The sequence below is a fragment of the Engystomops pustulosus genome, chromosome 2 (genome assembly GCF_040894005.1).
Source record: "Engystomops pustulosus chromosome 2, aEngPut4.maternal, whole genome shotgun sequence".
Classification (NCBI taxonomy): Eukaryota; Metazoa; Chordata; class Amphibia; order Anura; family Leptodactylidae; genus Engystomops; species Engystomops pustulosus.
This window is the reverse complement of record NC_092412.1, coordinates 244,639,208-244,658,027: the sequence shown is the minus strand read 5'-3', so window position 1 is coordinate 244,658,027 and position 18,820 is coordinate 244,639,208. Positions and strand designations below refer to the sequence as shown.

At 43.3% G+C, this 18,820-nt stretch overlaps 1 protein-coding gene across 3 annotated transcripts in view; it reads left to right on the top strand.

Moving 5' to 3' along the window:
* Positions 1–18,820, top strand: part of HUNK (hormonally up-regulated Neu-associated kinase) — a 94,953-nt gene that overhangs the window by 17,832 nt on the left and 58,301 nt on the right. For 2 of the 3 annotated variants that reach the window (XM_072138642.1, XM_072138645.1), the window contains exon 2: positions 16,983–17,143. In XM_072138642.1, the coding sequence (XP_071994743.1) occupies positions 17,046–17,143 (98 nt within the window). In that variant the 5' untranslated portion in view covers positions 16,983–17,045. Of the gene's footprint in view, positions 1–16,802; positions 17,144–18,820 lie in introns of those variants that run through there. The other variant, XM_072138644.1, reaches the window with a different exon arrangement.

The window sequence follows — 18,820 nt, the reverse complement described above, 5'->3', positions numbered from 1 at the left end:
AGAAGTTCTTTTTTATCTTACCAACTGGCTGCAATGAAACAAAGAGTGAAAAATTTAAAGGGGTCTCAATACTTTTTGTACCCACTGTAGTTGGAACTTTTACTAGTAATGTTGGAAGTAATAAACCTGGGATGCATAGTTCATAATTTAGAACTGAGCTTTACCTGTAATAAGGGCTCTCATTGCCTCTCCTAGGAGTCCAGTCAGGATTTACCTTGCTCTTTATTTAAATATCCTGTTATAGGAGGTCTCTAGTATGGAGGCATCCATAACAGCGTCCCCACAGAATCCACACTAATCATAGTGAACTCCATTAGCAAGTGTAGTCACAGTGCCTGCCCTACAATAGCCAAATTACATCGAGACACAGTAGCTAAAATAATCATGGCTCCTGCCCCCTCAATAGCCAAGTCACAGTGCCTGCCCTACAAAAGCCAAATTACATTGCGAAACAGTTGCTAATATTGATATAGTGCCTGCCCCACAATAGCCAAGTCACAGTGCCCGACTTCACAGTAGCTAATTCAAAATATCCTATAGTACCCAATTCACAAAACTCCCACAATACTTATATCATGGTTCCCCCAAGTAATAGCCAAGTCACAGTACCCCAAGAGTAGGCAAGTCAAAGTCATCCACAGTAATGAAGTCACAGTAGCCAGTATACTCACAGTGCCCCCACAATAGCCAATATATTCACAATGCTCCTCCACAGTAGCCAATATACAGGGTGGGCCATTTATATGGATACACCTTAATAAAATGGCAATGATTGGTGAAATCAACTTTCTGTTTAAGGCACATTAGGAAATGGGAGGGGAAAAACTTTTCAAGATTGGTGTTGACTGTGGTGGCCATTTTGAAGTCGGTCATTTTGGATCCAACTTTATTTTTTTCAATGGGAAGAGGGTCATGTAATATATCAAACTTATTGAGAATTTCACAAGAAAAACAATGGTTTTAACGTTACACGTTACTCTTTGTTTCCGGCCATTGACATGTTACACGTGAGGAGCGGATAAAAATTGTGTTGACGTCTGGTCAACGCGGTACCCAGGTCATTGCAGCAGATTTCAATGCAATACACCCTACGAGACCACCCATTTCCCATGCTACAGCAAACTGCTTGCCAAATTTCGTAGACCGGTTCACTGTTGGATTTGCCAAAATGTGGATGCAAGTCACAAATAAAGAAATGTAAGTGGCTGTCCTTGCTTCATTGAGCAAGAGCCCACAGTATGGCATCAGTGGAAAATCCCTTTGGCGGATATTAGCTACTCACAAATGGCCCCCCTTACAAAATTCAGCTGCTGCAGCATCTCAACGAGGTGGTGCACTGAATCTGCAGAATGGGCAAAACAAAAATTGGAACAGGACCCTCAGTTTACACAGAACATTGGCCCAATTCGCACTATTTTTGATAAACCTGGGCCATTATGTTCATTGATGAGGCAAACTTTTTTGTGAATGGTAAAGTTAACAAATGGAACCACCACTATTGTTAGCACGGAGCTGGCTGCGAGTGGGTGTAATGCGGCCATGACTGGATGGGCTGAGAAAATGGGAGAGGAATGTTTTTGGGGGTTGGAGTTGTAGAGGTAAGTGATATGATTTGTCTTTGGGGGTGGAGTTAGCCTGGGGTTTTTATAGATATGCAGGAAGGGCACGCCATCTTTCTTGGCAGAAGCAAATTGTCGAAATGACAATTTGATTCCAGCTCTGTTGTCAAATACTCGGCCACTATTTAGATATAAATGCATTTGTATTTATAACAGTGATATTATGTTGTATATTTTATTTCCTGTAGTAAAAAAAAGTTATATTTTATAGACAATTGTTCAGAAGAAATTAATAAAACTTTGGCCAATCACCTTTGCAATGATATGTTCTATTTGTGTTTTACTTCAGTTAAAAGTACAGTTAGGCCCTTTTCTGACCCCGTTAGCCATTTTTCCCAGACTCAGCCCTTTTCCGGTCATCATCTGACACTAACCCACAGTGTATAGATCACTCCAAGAGTGTTGGAACACAAAAATGGATGGTGTGGTCTGGTTATGGTCTGGTATATCTGGAAGCATTTCTTCTGTGGTGTTGCTATCAGTGTGTGAAGAGTGGGTTACATTGACAATCCAACACAATATGCAGCACTTTGAACACATTTTATAAGTGGTCATATACTTGTAAATTACTCATGCAAGAATAAAGTTACATTCAAACCAAGCACACCATTTTTTTTCTTCCCCCTCCCATATACTAATAGGGAAGTTGATATAGCCAACCATTCACATTTCATTTAGATGTATCCAAATACAGTAACCCTGTAGTTACATTGCTCCTCATTAGCCCATAGTCACAGTGCCTCCTCATAAGCCCATAGTCACAGTGCCTCCTCATTAGCCCATAGTCACAGTGCCTCCTCATTAGCCCATAGTCACAATGCCCCCAGAGTAGCTCATAGTCACAGGGCCCTCACAGTAGTCCAAATTTACAGTGCCATACATTAGGCCAGTGATGGCAAACCTTTTAGAGACTGAGTGCCCAAACTACAACCAAAAGCCACATATTTTTTCACAAAGTGCCAAATGCCAATTTAAAGTAACTTATTGCTCCCTGCTGTGTCACAGATTCGAACGTATTGACATCCTGAAGACACCAATGCAGGAGAAAGATTCTGATTATTATTGTAGCTTCCCTCTAAAGGTCCCCTTAACAGGATGAATCACAGGCCCTGAGAAGGGGCATCAATTATAATCCAGCTCTGTCCACACCTCCTTGCTCCTCCTGTACTTCAAGTCACTATAAAATAGTGCTTAATATGGCACGTTTTGGGCTGCCTGTGACTGCAGGAGGAGTCATCCTGAATGGTGACTTTTGCGCTGGCTGATGGCCTGGGTGCCCACAGAGGGGGTTCAGAGTGCCACTTCTGGCACCCGTGCCATAGGTTTGCCATCACTGCATTAGGCCATTGTCATAATGTCCCGCAGTCACTAAGTCACAGCGCCCCCCACAATAGTCCATACTCATAGTGCTTCATAGTAGCCCATAGTCACAGAGCTCCCCCTGGGGCAGATATCTCTTCTTATGGTGTCTTCAACCTACACTCACCGGCCACTTTATTAGGTACAACTGTCCAACTGCTCGTTAACACTTAATTTCTAATCAGCCAATCTCATGGCGGCAACTCAGTGCATTTAGGCATGTAGACATGGTCAAGACAATCTCCTGCAGTTCAAACCGAGCATCAGTATGGGGAAGAAAGGTGATTTGAGTGCCTTTTAACGTGGCATGGTTGCTGGTGCCAGAAGGGCTGGTCTGAGTATTTCAGAAACTGCTGATCTACCGGGATTTTCACGCACAACCATCTCTAGGGTTTACAGAGAATGGTCCGAAAAAGAAAAAACATCCAGTGAGCGGCAGTTCTGTGGGCAGAAATGCCTTGTTGATGCCAGTGGTCAGAGGAGAATGGGCAGACTGGTTCGAGCTGATAGAAAGGCAACAGTGACTCAAATCGCCACCCGTTACAACCAAGGTAGACAGAGCATCTCTGAATGCACAGTACGTCGAACTTTGAGGCAGATGGGCTACAGCAGCAGAAGACCAAAACGGGTGCCACTCCTTTCAGCTAAGAACAGGAAACTGAGGCTACAATTTGCACAAGCTCATCGAAATTGGACAGTAGAAGATTGGAAAAACGTTGCCTGGTCTGATGAGTCTCGATTTCTGCTGCGACATTCGAATGGTAGGGTCAGAATTTGGCGTCAACAACATGAAAGCATGGATCCATCCTGCCTTGTATCAACGGTTCAGGCTGGTGGTGGTGGTGTCATGGTGTGGGGAATATTTTCTTGCCACTCTTTGGGCCCCTTGGTACCAATTGAGCATCGTTGCAACGCCACAGCCTACCTGAGTATTGTTGCTGACCATGTCCATCCCTTTATGAGCACAATGTACCCTGTAACATCTGATGGCTACTTTCAGCAGGATAATGCGCCATGTCATAAAGCTGGAATCATCTCATACTGGTTTCTTGAACATGACAATGAGGTCACTGGACTCAAATGGCCTCCACAGTCACCAGATCTCAATCCAATAGAGCATCTTTGGGATGTGGTGGAACGGGAGATTCGCATCATGGATGTGCAGCCGACAAATCTGCGGCAACTGTGTGATACCATCATGTCAATATGGACCAAAATCTCTGAGGAGCTTCCAGCACCTTGTTGAATCTATGCCACGAAGAATTGAGGCAGTTCTGAAGGCAAAAGGGTGTCCAACCCGTTACTAGCATGGTGTACCTAATAAAGTGGCCAGTGAGTGTAGGTCAGTCCTAATAGCTGCCCATTAGTGCAATTATGTCTTTGGGTCCACTTTTGGCAGGTGACACCCATCACGGGTCAAAGGGTTCCCATCTCACAGGCTCCATGATGACATCTTTGTACCATATGCCTCTGTACACACTGCCATGATATGTGGTGCTATGTACTGGTGCTTTAAAGACATGATACAAATGGATCAAAATAAAAAGATTCTGATACTTACCTTATTCTTTACTTCCTTGTGCTTATCAGCTACTCTCTTTATAAGACATCTCAGCCTGTATATCCAGCATAAGAATGTGGTATAAATGTCTGAGAGGTAGAACATTAGGAAATATTGTCTCCTGATAAACATAGTAATGAGACTGGCTAAGTGGAATGGTAGGAAATCTTGACAGGATGTATTATTTACTGCGCTTGCTTCTCATTTTAATTTCCCAGTTAACTGTAGTGTGAGCTTAAGTGTTAGCACATTAACGTCACTCTGCAATATGCAATGTAATGGAAAATTTACTTTCCAAAAGGAAGAGGATTTTCTTGTCTTAATAACACTTGATTAGCAAATGTTAGATCATCAAAGTGAAATAATTAAGTAAAGCATAACATTATTTCAATATATTCATACATGCACTACTATTTTGAGACCTTTTTCCTCCCTTACCCAATTATTGTCCCAGGGGCCATTCATTTAGTGTTCCCTACTTTTTTCCTATTATTTACATATTTTACTTATTATTTTAATGTGATTAGTCACACTGTGTAGACAAAAATTGTGCAGATGGAATGGTTTAAACGCAGTAAAAGTATCAGGAAAATAGGACTTGAATAAATACATTTAAATAAGGTGAAAATTTATGCAACAGTTTAATACATGGAAGCAGAAGGATTGTTCGACGAGGATTCGGGTCTGCCGCGATTCACCAAGGTCTTGCGTCCAATTTCCTGCATGTGACGCTTCCGCGCTGAGATCCACCAGAGTTCACCTTCTTCTTCCTGGTGTATGTGAGTGCTTGATCTTGCGCCACAATTTCATTTTTTAAACTCCGCGGTTTGTCCGAATCCGTCGGGTTGTCCGATGGCACGCCCCCAATTTCTGTTGCATTCAAGCCAATGCGCCACAATCCGATCGCGTGCGCCAAAAACCCAGGGCAATTTGGCGCAAAAAGGAAATATTTGGGAAACAGAATCACGGTCCACAGACCCTTAGTTAATGAGCCCCATTGTGTTCAGTAGTGATGGGCCATGTTGTTGCTATAGCCCACTCTGTAAGGGACCTTTGCCCTTCATGGAAATCCCACCTGAGGTCAAAGGGAGAGTATATAGTATGTGGCTCCTCAATCCTGATCCTTCACCCTGGAGGGGACTTCATCTTAGATTTTGTGTTGCCAATATACAGAGTTATAGAGTTAAAAAAAAAGGCACATGTCCATCAAGTTCAACCAAGGAAAGTGAAAGGATTGGATGAGGAAGAGATTTAGGGTAAACAATCCTATATAACATAACTATCAATGTTATTTAAGTGTAAAAAAACATAAATACTCTTCTTGAAGCTCTCTACTGTCCCTGCTGTGACCAGCGCCTGAGGCAAGCTATTCCACAGATTGACAGCTCTCATAGTAAAAAAGCCCTGTCGCCTCTGGTGATTAAACCTTGTTTTCTCCAGATGGAGACCGTGCCCCCTCGTCTTTTAATTTGATTTAACCTGGAACAATTTACCACCATATTTTTTGTATGGACCATTCATATATTTATATAAATTAATCATGTATCCTCTTTGTCGTCTCTTTTCCAGACTAAATAAATCTAGTTGTTTTAATCTTTCCTCTAAACAGTTCCTCTATAACCCTTATCGTTTTTGTGGCTCTTCGTTGTACCCTCTCCAGCTCCAGGGCATCCTTTTTATGGACCGGTGCCCAGAACTGGACAGCATATTCCAGATGAGGCCAAACCAATGCCTTGTACAGTGGTAATATTACATCCCTATCCCAAGAGTCCATACTACTTTTGATACATGACAAGATCTTGCTGGCTTTAGAGGCAGCTGATTGACATTGCATGCTGTTTTCTTGAAAGCCTTGGCAAGTTTTCGCTGAGCCTTGGCAAAGGGAGGTCATCGATCAATAACCCCGCTGGTTTGGAATTTAGGTTTATGGGGGACCCAACCCTTTGAGAAGTAAAAAGTTTTCTTTATGTGCCAGTAGACTTATTACAAAGGCAAAATAAAATTTCATTTACAAAATGGTGTGTACCTTGTGAATACTGTTCTTAAGATTAATATTGCAAACCTCTTGAAAGAGAAGACTCCTCGGTGGACATAGATGATAGTTTCTTCCATCTTCCTGTGGGGAAGAAATTCAGTGAGGGTTCTGTTGATGCCTTTGGCCTTCAAGGATTGCCCAAGTCGAATTATGGGGGTCGGTTTGATACTTTTGAATTCCATCAGTATCTCCTTAAAGTTTTGGGACTTGGCACTGCTTTCATGGGAAGTTTTGTTTGAGGGGCAAAGTGAAATATAGCTGCTCTGTGCTCTGGAAAGCATGGAGTAATTCCTGGTTCAATGTGCCTTCAACACAATGATGTCACTACAGGGTGAGCATTGAGAGACATGGGTGGCAGGGACTGGTACATGTTATTCCCAGGTACATGTTGTATACTTGCATGTTATATGGTCTGCAGTGTTTGTATTTTGCATGTAGATTTTTGTACTTGTAAAGCCTCATGCACAAAGATTTTGAAATGATGACCAGCACATGCCCCCATGTATTTCTATGGGCTCATACACAGGCTGAGACATCTCCCTACTGTCCTGGGGTTTGCTGAAAATCGCAGTAAACACCCTAGGCTAATACCTGCGATCATGGGTGGTAACCCGTTAAATGCCGCCGAAGGCATTTAAAAGCCAATAGCGCATGGGCACCACTATTCCGGCTTGGATCGTCGCTCCCCTTGTTATTATCATGGAGCGACAATGACAATGACAATTACTATGAGAGAATGGAGTCTTCTTGAGACTGCAAGGCCTGTCATTAGGAGGGATCTGTCAAAACCTTTGTATTAAATGCCACCAATACTGCCATTTACTTCAATACTGTAGTGTAGTATATGTTAGTGTCTTTAAATGAGTATTTTGTTGTGTGTTTGTATTTTATGTATGTTTGACTTATATGTGAACGTATAAATTCCTTCTTTGGGACCTTTAAAGTTATATATTATATCAAACCGTATGGTTTATTACTTTTCAACCATGAATCCTTCATGGTTGAAACATCTTGCAGACATCTTAAACCTGGCTCTATGGTAATAAATACAGTACATCTGCAACATATATGCAGCATAACCTGCTTTTACAATATGAATGGAAATAACCTTTGTCCTTGCATTTTGTCATATTTTTGGCATGACATTTAAGCATCCTTGTCCTCAAAACTACAAAAAATGAACTCAGAAGAGGAATACAACATTGGGTAATGAAATGTAATTATTGATTTACTGTACATAGAAGTGATAATGTCTCATGCTTATACCAGATGGATGTCAAGTATTTATAAAAAAGCAGAGACTGTGTTCCTCTACAATAGGGAAAGACACCATCTGCTAATGAGCACATTTTGTTGCTTGGATAGCGAAAGTTAACACCATAAGAACTGAAGTTTCTACAAAAGAAAATATCACATAACATTAGGCCATTGTTTTTTTTGATCATCTGAAAATAGATAAATTTTTATAACTGGGATTTGTACAGTTTCCTAAAGTCATCCAGTCCCCATCAAAGCCCTTTCTGACGCTGCAAAATAATGGGGTAATTTATTTAAAGGGGTATTCCGGAAATATGAATGTCTGCTACAAAAACTCATAATGCTATGAATAAATGAATATAACAAAACTCAATGTCGTTAGCCACAAAATAGTTTGTTTTTATGATTCACAAAATGGGCTTTCTAAAGTAGTTATCTTCAAGATGGCCACCACTGGAAACTACAAGTCCCATGATCCCTCAGTTCTCAGTAAAAGCTCCTCCCTTATGCTCTGCTCTCAGTGATGACAGACTGTCTTGCTCTGATATCAAGGTATTGATGTGTAACTGCCATCACTGCACATTATCTCACTGAGATGGGTCTCACCACAAAACTGGTCATACTGGATACACTGCAACCAACCGTCCACAGCTAAACTAGTGATGATCTACCCAGGCAGGTGCAGGACATGTGATGTGGACATGTGACTAGCGGCCATCTTCTGTCATGTGTCTCCTCCACAGAGACAAAATCAACAGACTGATTAAAGGGCCTGTAGCATTTTAATTCTCCATTACATTGTATGATCACAGCATTTTTCTGCTAAGGGGAACAAAATTTTAAATAACAACTAATTACATATTAACTTATATTTTAATGACCCATTTGAATATTAATTATGCTTTTTCCTAGAATACCCCTTTAATATAAAGTTTGAAATGCAGTGGAATTCTGGTGCAATTTGCATACAAACATCTGTTTTTCACCTTATACCAAATGTATTAATGGTTTTGAGTTAGCGTATATACTTGAGTATACGCTGAGGCCCTAATTTTACCACAGATAACTAGGAAAACGTATTGACCCGAGTATAAGCCTAAGGTGGGAAATGCATTAGTCACAGCCTCCCCCAGTAATGTAATTTCCAGCAGCCTCCCCTAGTAATGAAATGCCCCATGCAGCCTCCTCAATAATGACCCCCCCCCCCAGTAAAGAAATGCCCCATGCATCAGGGAAAAGAGGGAAAATAGAAGAGGACCTAGGATGGAGCCCTAAATAACCCCTATAGCAGGGGTCAGGAACCTTTTTGGCTAAGAGAGCCATGAACGCCACATATTTTAAAATATTATTCCGTAAGGGCCATACAATATGCCCATGCCCCCAAGTAGATAGGTAGTCCCAATGTCACGGGTGCCCCTGCGATCTACGTCTGGGATTGCAGGCACACCCATGGCCCTCTCTGTGGCAGCGCCCCTTTCTGAGCTCACTCACCTCATCATGTTCCCACTCCCGTCCTGGCTGGCACTCGTTTGTTTTAAGGGCCAGCGCACCGCTGATTGGAGCTACCCTCTTCCCGGGTTCCTATAAAGACCGGCGGCTCCCAGCATTCCCCGCCAGATCTTAGTGCTTCATGCCTATGAGGAAGCTTTCCACACTGTTTCCTTCCCAAGTGTTGACCTCCTGTTGTTACCCCGGACCTGTTCCTGATTCTGCTCCTTCACTGCCAGCCCTGACTTCTTGATCCATCCCCGACCTTGCATTACTGCCTCCTGCCTTGACCGTCTGCCTGTTCCTGACCACGAAACTGCCTAGTGATCCTGCACCTCGACATTGGCTGCCACCGTGGACCAGTCACGTTTGTGGAATGAGCTGGTGGTACCACGTTGCAGCAAGACCATCCTGCTTTGCGACGGGCTCTGGTGAAGACCAGGTGCCACTTACATTCCGGTCCCAGGTGTCTGCTTACATCATCGTCCGCGGTGGTCCAGGGGGTTCACTATTCCAAATCCTAACACCCACCACATGCCTCCCAGTATATAGGTAGCCACAGCACATGCCTCCCAGTAGATGGTTAGCCACATTGATCAGTCTAAGGCCCCTTCCACACTTGCGTTGCAGATCACGTCAGAGTCTGATCAAGGAGCGATCAGGGTTTGGTCAGTGAAAAACTGACATTTTGCATCAGAGTTCAATCAGTTTTCCGTCAAAATATGTTCAGTGTCTCAGCTTTTCATGCGCGTTTTCAATGCAATTTAAAGGACTCAGGGCTGAGCTCTATCTTTTATTTGGCAATTGATGCATGAAAAACGCATTGCACTTGCATGTGTCTCAGAGTGCAATGCGTTTTTGATGCATTTCCATATGGTGCGTCTTTCACGCGCGTGACTTGCAAAAGTAGAGAATGCAGAGATTTAAACGTGCGTTAAAAAAACATGCGCGTGTGTGCGTGAATAAAAATGCAAGTCTGAAAAAGCCCATTGATTACAATGGGTCAGAGTGCAATGCAAGTTCTGCGCGTCAAAAGCACGCGCAGAACACGCGAGTGAAAAACGCAAGTATAGAAGGGCCTAAGAGACACAGCAGCCATCACTATTTATTAAAGACCTGTCTGAGAGCCAGATGCAGCCAACAAAAGAGCCATATCTGGCTCCCGAGCCGTAGGTTCCCTACCCCTGCCCTATAGTGATAGCTAGAGGAGAAGAGAAAGATCCAGAAAAGATGACACCGAAAAAGTGGTCAGAGAGATAGGAAGAAAACCAAGAGAGTGCGGTGTCCTTCAGGCCAATAGAGCGAAGCATCCTGAGGAGGAGCTGGTGGTCCACAGTATCAAACGCTGCCGAGAGATCCAGAAGAATGAGGAGCGAAAAGACACTTTTGGTTTAGCAGTGAGGAGATCATTGGAGACTTTAGTAAGAGCAGTTACAGTGGAATACATAGAGCGGAAACCAGATTGTAGGGGGTCAAGGAGGGAGTTGAGCTGAGAGGTAGTGGGTTAGTCTAGAATAGACCAGGCGTTCCAGGAGTTTGGAGATGAAAGGGAGATTATAGAGACTGGTCGGCAGGGGCGGACTGGGAAAAAAAAGTGGCCCTGGAAAATTTTTTAAGTGGCCCTATATTTTAGGCCTGGCCAGCCTAGATGGGCGTGGTCAACACAGGTGGGCGGGGTCAAGAAGTCATTGATGGAAGATTAGCAATATTCTTATAAACTGTGCAGTGCCAAACCGCCCCCCCCCAAATATTCTTATAAACTATGCAGTGCCAGACCACTCCCCCCCACACACTAATATTTTTATAAACTGTGTAGTGCGGCAGTGCCCCCCCCCCCCCCATATACTTGGATTCAGTGCAGTGCCCAACCCTACCCTTCCTAATATACTTAGAATCTGTGCAGTGCTGAGAAGTTCCAACCCCCCCCCCCACTATATACTCATAATTTGTGCAGTGTCCAGCAGTCCTAATCCCCCCAAAAAATATACTCCTAATCCATGCTGTGCCCAACAGTCCCAATTCCCCCCCCCCCAATATACAGGCGGTCCCCTACTTAAGGGCGTCCGACTTACAGACAACCCCTAGTTACAAACGGCCCTATGGAAATTGTTAAATTACTTTATCCTTAGGCTACAATAAACCGCTATAAAAGTTATCACAGGAGTCTTTAATTAAGCTTTATTATTAATCCTGGTTCTTATGACAATCCAACATTTTTAAAATTAAATTGTCACAGAGACCAAAGAAATTCTGTCTGGGGTTACAGTTATAAAATATACAGTTCCAACTTACATACAAATTCAACTTAAGAACAAACCTACAGACCCTATCCTGTACCTAACCCAGGGACTGCCTGTACTCATAAAGTGCAGTGCCCAGGAGTCCCAGTCCTACCCCCCCCCCCACCACAATATACTCATAAAGTGCAGTGACCAGTTAACTTACCCAGCTAGCACAAGCTCCCACTCCGCTTCTTCAGGAGGAAGCTCTTGGCGCACAGCACAGGTAGGTTAAAGTCTAAGCTTGCTAGCTCGAGACTGCTTCACGCTCCACACGCCACTGAACAGCCTGCGCAATGATGTCATTGCACGGGCTGCGCTGTACAGCAGCAGCGTGTGAAGCAGCCGGCCTGAGAAAAGCCCCGGCTCGGCGAGGCAATCAGGTGCCGTGTGGCACAAGCGCTGTGCCTCACCTGTCAGTTGGCCCGACCAACCTCCGATCGGCCCCAGATTGGCCGTGGAGCTGTCGGCCTACCGGGAACAGCCCCGGTGGGTTGAATAGCCAGTCCGCCCCTGCTGGTCGGTAGTTAGCAGCACTGGATGGGTCTAGCGAAGATTTCTTCAGTAATGGGGTTACAACTGCATGCTTGAAAGAAGAGGGAGAGAGGTTGAAGATTTCAGTGGAGGGAAACGTGACTGCTGGGGAGAGAGACTGTACCAGATGTGAGGGGATGGGGTCACTGATGCAGGTAGTGGGACGAGCAGAGGAAAAGAGCCTGGACACTTCTTCCTCTGTGACCGCTCAAAGGAAGAGAGGGAACAGGGTGATGTATCGAAGGGAAGGGGATTAGTGGAGTGAGAAATTATTCCCTGGCAACTGCATTCTAATTTATCTTTAAAGTAGGCGGCCAGATATTCTGCTCCAAGGTCTGTGACTGCACCTTTGGTGTTAATAATGAGTAAAGAGTATGGAATAGCATTTTGGGATTGTTAGAGAGAGAGGATATTAGATTAGTACAATAGATCTGTTTAGCAACTTAAAGGGCAGAGTTATAGGTTCTGAGCATAAATTTGAAGTGTATAAAGTTTGTAGATGTGCACAATTTTCTCCTGGAACACAGCTGAAGTAACCGGACAATGTATAAGCCAAATTGTTTTTTTTTCAGCAAATATTTTGTGTACACAAGAACAAAAGTGCTTGTTATTGATGTTGTTATTGCTGGATTTTTTTCTGATTTATATTTGTTCTTCCAAAGTGACCTTGGGAATGGGGAGTATCATGACTGTTGGCCACTGGGGGGTTGGGCGGTGTGATTATTGGCTTTTGGAGGCTTTACCAACTACTACCACAAACTTACACCACAGTGGTAGCTCTCATCTCTACTCACAGAAAAAAGGGTTTCAACATCAAAGATTGAACTTTATAGGCTCAATCAGCCTTCCAAAAATAGCTTTCTCCTTTTTTCTTCTACTTTATGGCCCATAAATCTCTAAGTAGTTCTTACTGTAGATCAATGCCTCTTTTATTGCCACTGGCGACGCAGAAAGGTGCTAAGTGTAAGGCCCCTTCCACACTTGCGTTGCAGATCACGTCAGAGTCTGATCAGGGTGCGATCAGGGTTTGGTCAGTGAAAAACGCACATTTTGCATCAGAGTGCAATCAGTTTTCAGTCAGAGTTTGTTCAGTGTCTCAGTTTTTCACGCGTGTTTTTGATGCAATTTCAATGCGTTTTTCACGTGCAGAAAATGCGCGTGAAAAGGACTCAGGACAGGTTTATCTTTTCTATGGCAATTGATGCGTGAAAAACGCATTGCACTTGCATTGCACTTGCAAGTGTCTCAGAGCAATGCGTTTTTGATGCATCTCCATAGACTTGTATGGTGCGTTTTTCACGCGCGTGACTTGCAAAAGTAGAGCATGTCGAGATTTAAACGCGCGTTAAAAAACGTGCGTGTGTGCGTGAAAAAAAATGCAAGTCTGAAAAGACCCATTGGTTGCACGTCAAAAGCACGCGCAGAAAACGCGCATGAAAAACGCAAGTGTGAAAGGGGCCTAAGTTTCAGACCTTTGGCTTGTTTTTATCTGCTGAAAATTACTACACTGAAGACTGTAATCTCTAGTCCTTTAAAGAGAACCTGTCATGCAAAATAACCCCCCTAAACTAAATATATTTTCATAAACTGCCATTAGAGAGCATTGCCTCTATCCCTTCATTGTTCCTCTACATGCCTGTAAACCTAAGCAATGAGGTCCTAAAGCTGTATGCAAATGACCTGTGAAATGTCCAATGAAGCATTAGCATATTCAAGCTGTCCACTCTATTAATGAGTGGGAGGCACAGCCACACCCCCAGTGCATGACTGACAGCCTGTATAATGATGTGAGGCTGTATAATGATGTGCTTCCTGTTGGCCACGCCCCCTGCAGCCTGTGTGTGCATGTGTGTGTGTTTAGGAGAGATACAACAGCTCCAGGCAGCCATGTTATAGCAGAACATGTCAGGCACTTGTGTAGCTGATGTCTGTGTCTCTCACCTGTATATTAGGAGGATGCAGCATGTCAGCAGATGCAGCACACACACTAGCCATGCTTTACTATACATTACACACAGACATGAGCAGGGGGAGGAGAGGGGAGGGGTAACAGGGGTGACATCACTGCCTCTGACCATGTGACCAGCCTCATTTACATGATAAAGAATAGATGATTTTACAATGAATAATGTATGAAATAACTAGATAAAGGCTGGGATGGGATCCTTGTGAGCTGCTCCAACAGGTAGAGGTGACAGGACTAGTGGCAGAGACCTGATGACAGGTGTCCTTTAATGGGGTTGTTGGGGAATAATTTTTTTTAAATATATGGCAGGTGGGTTTTTGAAAATAAAAAAAAAAACTTATAACTCTCTCCCGCTTGGTCACTTGTAGCATCTCTACACAAACAGAAGCTCAAGACGCCCGTTACCACCGGACTCTTATTAAAAAAAGAAACTGGTGGTCCATACCAGGGCCTTATATGAAGGTCACCAGGTTAAAAAAAAATGCTGTACCCGCCTCCGGCTTCTTCTCCCCATGACCGCATCTTCTCCTCCAGCCCACGTGTACACACTATGACGTGACGGGGTTGTGGCTGCATGACACCATAGAGGAGAAGATGGAGCTGCGGGGAGAAGAAGCGGAAGGTTAGTATATCGTTTTTTTCCCAGAAGGCTCTACATTTCTGAAAAGGAGCCTCTGCTGTGGCCATTTCATTAAAGGGGCATTTCTTTAAAAGGGGCTCTGCAGTGGACATTTCATTAAAGGGGGTGCTCTGCAGTAGCTGAAGCCTTTTGATGAACCCGGCTGGGTCTTGTGCAGCGTTTATTTGTACACCAGGCCCTGCTTGGTGTAGAAATTAGCGCAGCCGGTGACTTTTCACATGTGAAAAGTCGCCGTCTGCAGCAAGTGCGCAGGCGCGGGGAGTAATACTTGCGATTATTTAGCCCAATCTGCCACCTTCACGCCAGTGGGGCATGAGGGGGGGGGGTTTGGCTGCTACACCCTCCCTTCACGCCCCACTGGCATGACGGTGGCGGATTGGGCTAAATAATCACAAGTGCTAGCAAATAGCATTTGCGATTATTTCAGGGTTTCTACGCCACTGGCGTGGTGCTGAGGCCCTGATAACTATGCCCATATAAACATCACTTCATATTTATGTAAATGTAATTGTTCCTGTTTTGTTTACCTTTTTTTTAATCAATGGGACAGCTATGGGGTTGTTATCGAATTGTAGCTATCAAATTGTTCCTCATATAGTATGGTGGCATATCTTTTAGGTAGACAAAGAATTGGACATCACAAAATTCTGATGCCTTCTTCTCTAGATACCATTGTCTGGAGGGGAGTTATGGGATCCCTACACAGTAGTGCATTACGGTTGGTTTGTGGAAGCTCCTAAAGTGTCTAAATCAGGTGGGCGCACACCACTTGATTTGTGATGTCACGAAGCAATCATTGTAAAAGTGTTTTGTTACTTTGTATACACAAGATCAACATTAAGACACATTGGGGCACACTTACTAAGGGTCCGCGGACCGCATTTTCGTCGGGTTTCCAGACTATTTCCGATTTGCGGCGCATAAAAGTGGGGTTTTTGGCGCACACAATCGCATTTTGGCACAATCGCACCAATTTGCATGTGACACATTCGGGGGGGCGTGGCCGGCGGACAACCCGACGGATTTGGACAAACTGATTTAAAAATCAAATTGTCGCAAGCCATGCACTCACATGCACCGGGAAGAAGAAGGTGAACTCCGGCGGACCTTGGCGCAGAAGCGACACATGCAGGATCTTGGGCGCACGCTGTTGAAGAATGGCACCGGACTTCATCGTCGGAGAACGCACCTCGGGATCGCGGCGGACCAGGTAAGTAAATCTGCCCCATTGTGTCAAAACGCATTGATCCTTTACATTGGCTGTATGCATCTATATGCATTTTACTGAATAAAGGGAGCTATTTTTGACATTGGATCGTCTCCGGGTGTGGTACAGAGTGCTGGATTCCACATCTTTTCTTGCTGATTATGTAATCCTGTCCTGAATACTGGATTGTAAATAAATTCTCTTTATTATAATCTATAGCTGCAATTATTTGCGTTGGTGAGTGAGAGCGCAAATCCTACGTCTTCTATGATCTATTTACTACCATAGACCATTCTCATTGGGGCTTATTTACTAAGGGTCCGCAGCGCCGTCTTTCATAAAAATCGGGGGCCGTGCCGTCGCACGATCCGACTGATTCGGACTGAGGGCGGGATTTAAGATTACATGCACCAGGAAGAAGAAGGTGAACTCCGGCGGACCTGAGCGGGGAAGCGACACATGCAGGATATCGGGCGCACAGTCTTAGTGAATCGAGGCACAGGGCATTCCGGTCAGACAATGCACACCGGGGAACGCGGCAGGGACGGGTAAGTAAATGTGCCCCATTTATCTGCACATTCAGTGATTTCTGAGCCTTCTACACACTATGCTTTGCACAGGTTTTGTGTCTAGTACATATTACACCATTAAATCACTGCAGGCGGTGTCTGTCGGGAGCCATTATTACACCCCAGGCCCATATATTACCCCCCACCGCCTCCCATCCTAATAAACAGCCAGGCTGCTCCGTTTTCTCGTGACGGGCTTTTGTGTTGGCTTCATGCTTGTATGGTCCCTGGCCGTGCATGATCACGATGTACATCATCTCGCCACTATTTTGTTGTCTGCATCCTGTGTTCCTATTCAGCTGTTGCTAAGCAACAAGGAACCGATGTCTGTTTCCCCGATCTATAACACGGCCCGTGTTAATATGCAGGATATCGTGCAATCAATGTGGATAATGTGACTATTTTTAACCAACCAGAAGCCTTCAGCGTTGAATTGCTGGCAGGGGTCTGATTTTCTTATATCTGCAGGAGCCTGGATACAGATGCTGAGCAGTATCTGATGCAGCTCGGACAAGACACATCACAGACAACATGGTGGTTCTGACTACCCTGAGATCACCCTGTATCACTGAGAATAATGGCAAGGAGCATGAGCAATGGAGCCTGGAGGAGGATGACCATGGCAACAAGTAAACTTTTATTTTATTACATACATTCTACACATGGCAAAGCCGACTCTGCTACGACACTTTAGATCTTTTTCGACTCTGGGAACGATGTCATTTTATATATTATCTATTGTATGCATTGTATATTCTAGTACATGGTATAGCATGGATTGTGTCAACAGCGTTGTTTGTACAAATAAATATTTTAGCATTTTTTTTACAAAATTTCTATTTATCTATCTATATATCTATCTTTCATCCATCTATACAGCATATTCTAAATATTCTAAGTTATACAGAATGCAATGTGTAGACGGAGTTGTATGCAAAACAATATTTTAGCATTTTTTGCAAACTTTATCTATTGTCTAATATCTATCTATCCAGCATTTGATGCATGGAATATTCTAAGTTATAGTAGAGCATGCAATGTGTAGACAGAGTTGTTTGCACAAATATCTATCTATCTATCTATCTATCTATCTATCTATTTATCTATCTATCTCATATCTATATCCTATCTATCTATCTATCTATCTATCTATCTATCTATCTATCTATCTATCTATCTATCTATCTATCTATCCCATATCTATCTCCTATCTATCCCTTAGATCTATCTCATATCTATCTATCATCTATCTATCTGTCTGTCTGTCTGTCTATCTATCTCATATCTATCAGTCTATCATCTATCTATCTATAAATATTCTAAGTTACAATATAACATGGAATGTGTTGTTTGCAAAATTATTTGCAAGATTTCTTCCTTCATTTGCAAGATTTCTGTATTTTCTGTGCTCGTTATTACAATTTTATCCCATAGCCTCCTTATAGTGTAACCTGGCACCGGCCACATGTTTAGCTCAGTTCCTCCATGTCTTTATGTATTTAGCAAGTTTCTTTTGTTGAGGACATAGTTGCAGTTTAGGCACAGTTGAAATTTACTACTTCCTTCTTTTGCTTTGATATACAGTAGAATTGACTTTGTATCCGTTTTTATCATAGCCAGGATGTCCGTTAGATCTCATAGAATGGAGAAGCGATACAGTAACATCTGTTTACTAGACAAAGGAGCAGCCTGAGCCCCGTCGCTTTACTACAGTGTGATAGTACTATGGCCTCTATGTGCCACGCTGCCAGCCTTGTGTGTTTATCATTGTGACAGCTTGGCATGGTCCCTCTGTGGATTGAATGAGACATTGTGCCTCATCCTTTAAGGCATTATGACCTGATTTGTCTTGTCGCTGCTTTTTTTTCTATTTTTTTCTCGTTCCGCCATATCCAATGTGATAATTATCAGCCATTATTCTAATAATGAGCTACAAATGTAAATGTAGCCGGCTCTTCTGTTAGCTCTCAGCGCTCTTTTGTCTTTCTCTCTGTCACTCTTTCTCTCTTTCTTCCTTTCTCTCTGTCTATATATTTTAATGCTCCATTGTTTTTGCCCAGGTTTATACTTAAAGGAACATACTCCCTTAGCTCAGCGGTTTATATATACATCTTGACACATGAAAAATTGAGGTTCTGTGCACTTGGAAAGATGCAAGATAAAGCTAAGATCACAGCAATTAATAATAATAATCTTTATTGATATAGCGCCATCATAGAGCTTTACAAATCGTAGGGGAGATATAGAAATATAATATTACATTGCAGAGTACAAATAATCACATGGAACAATAGGAGAGAGAGTAA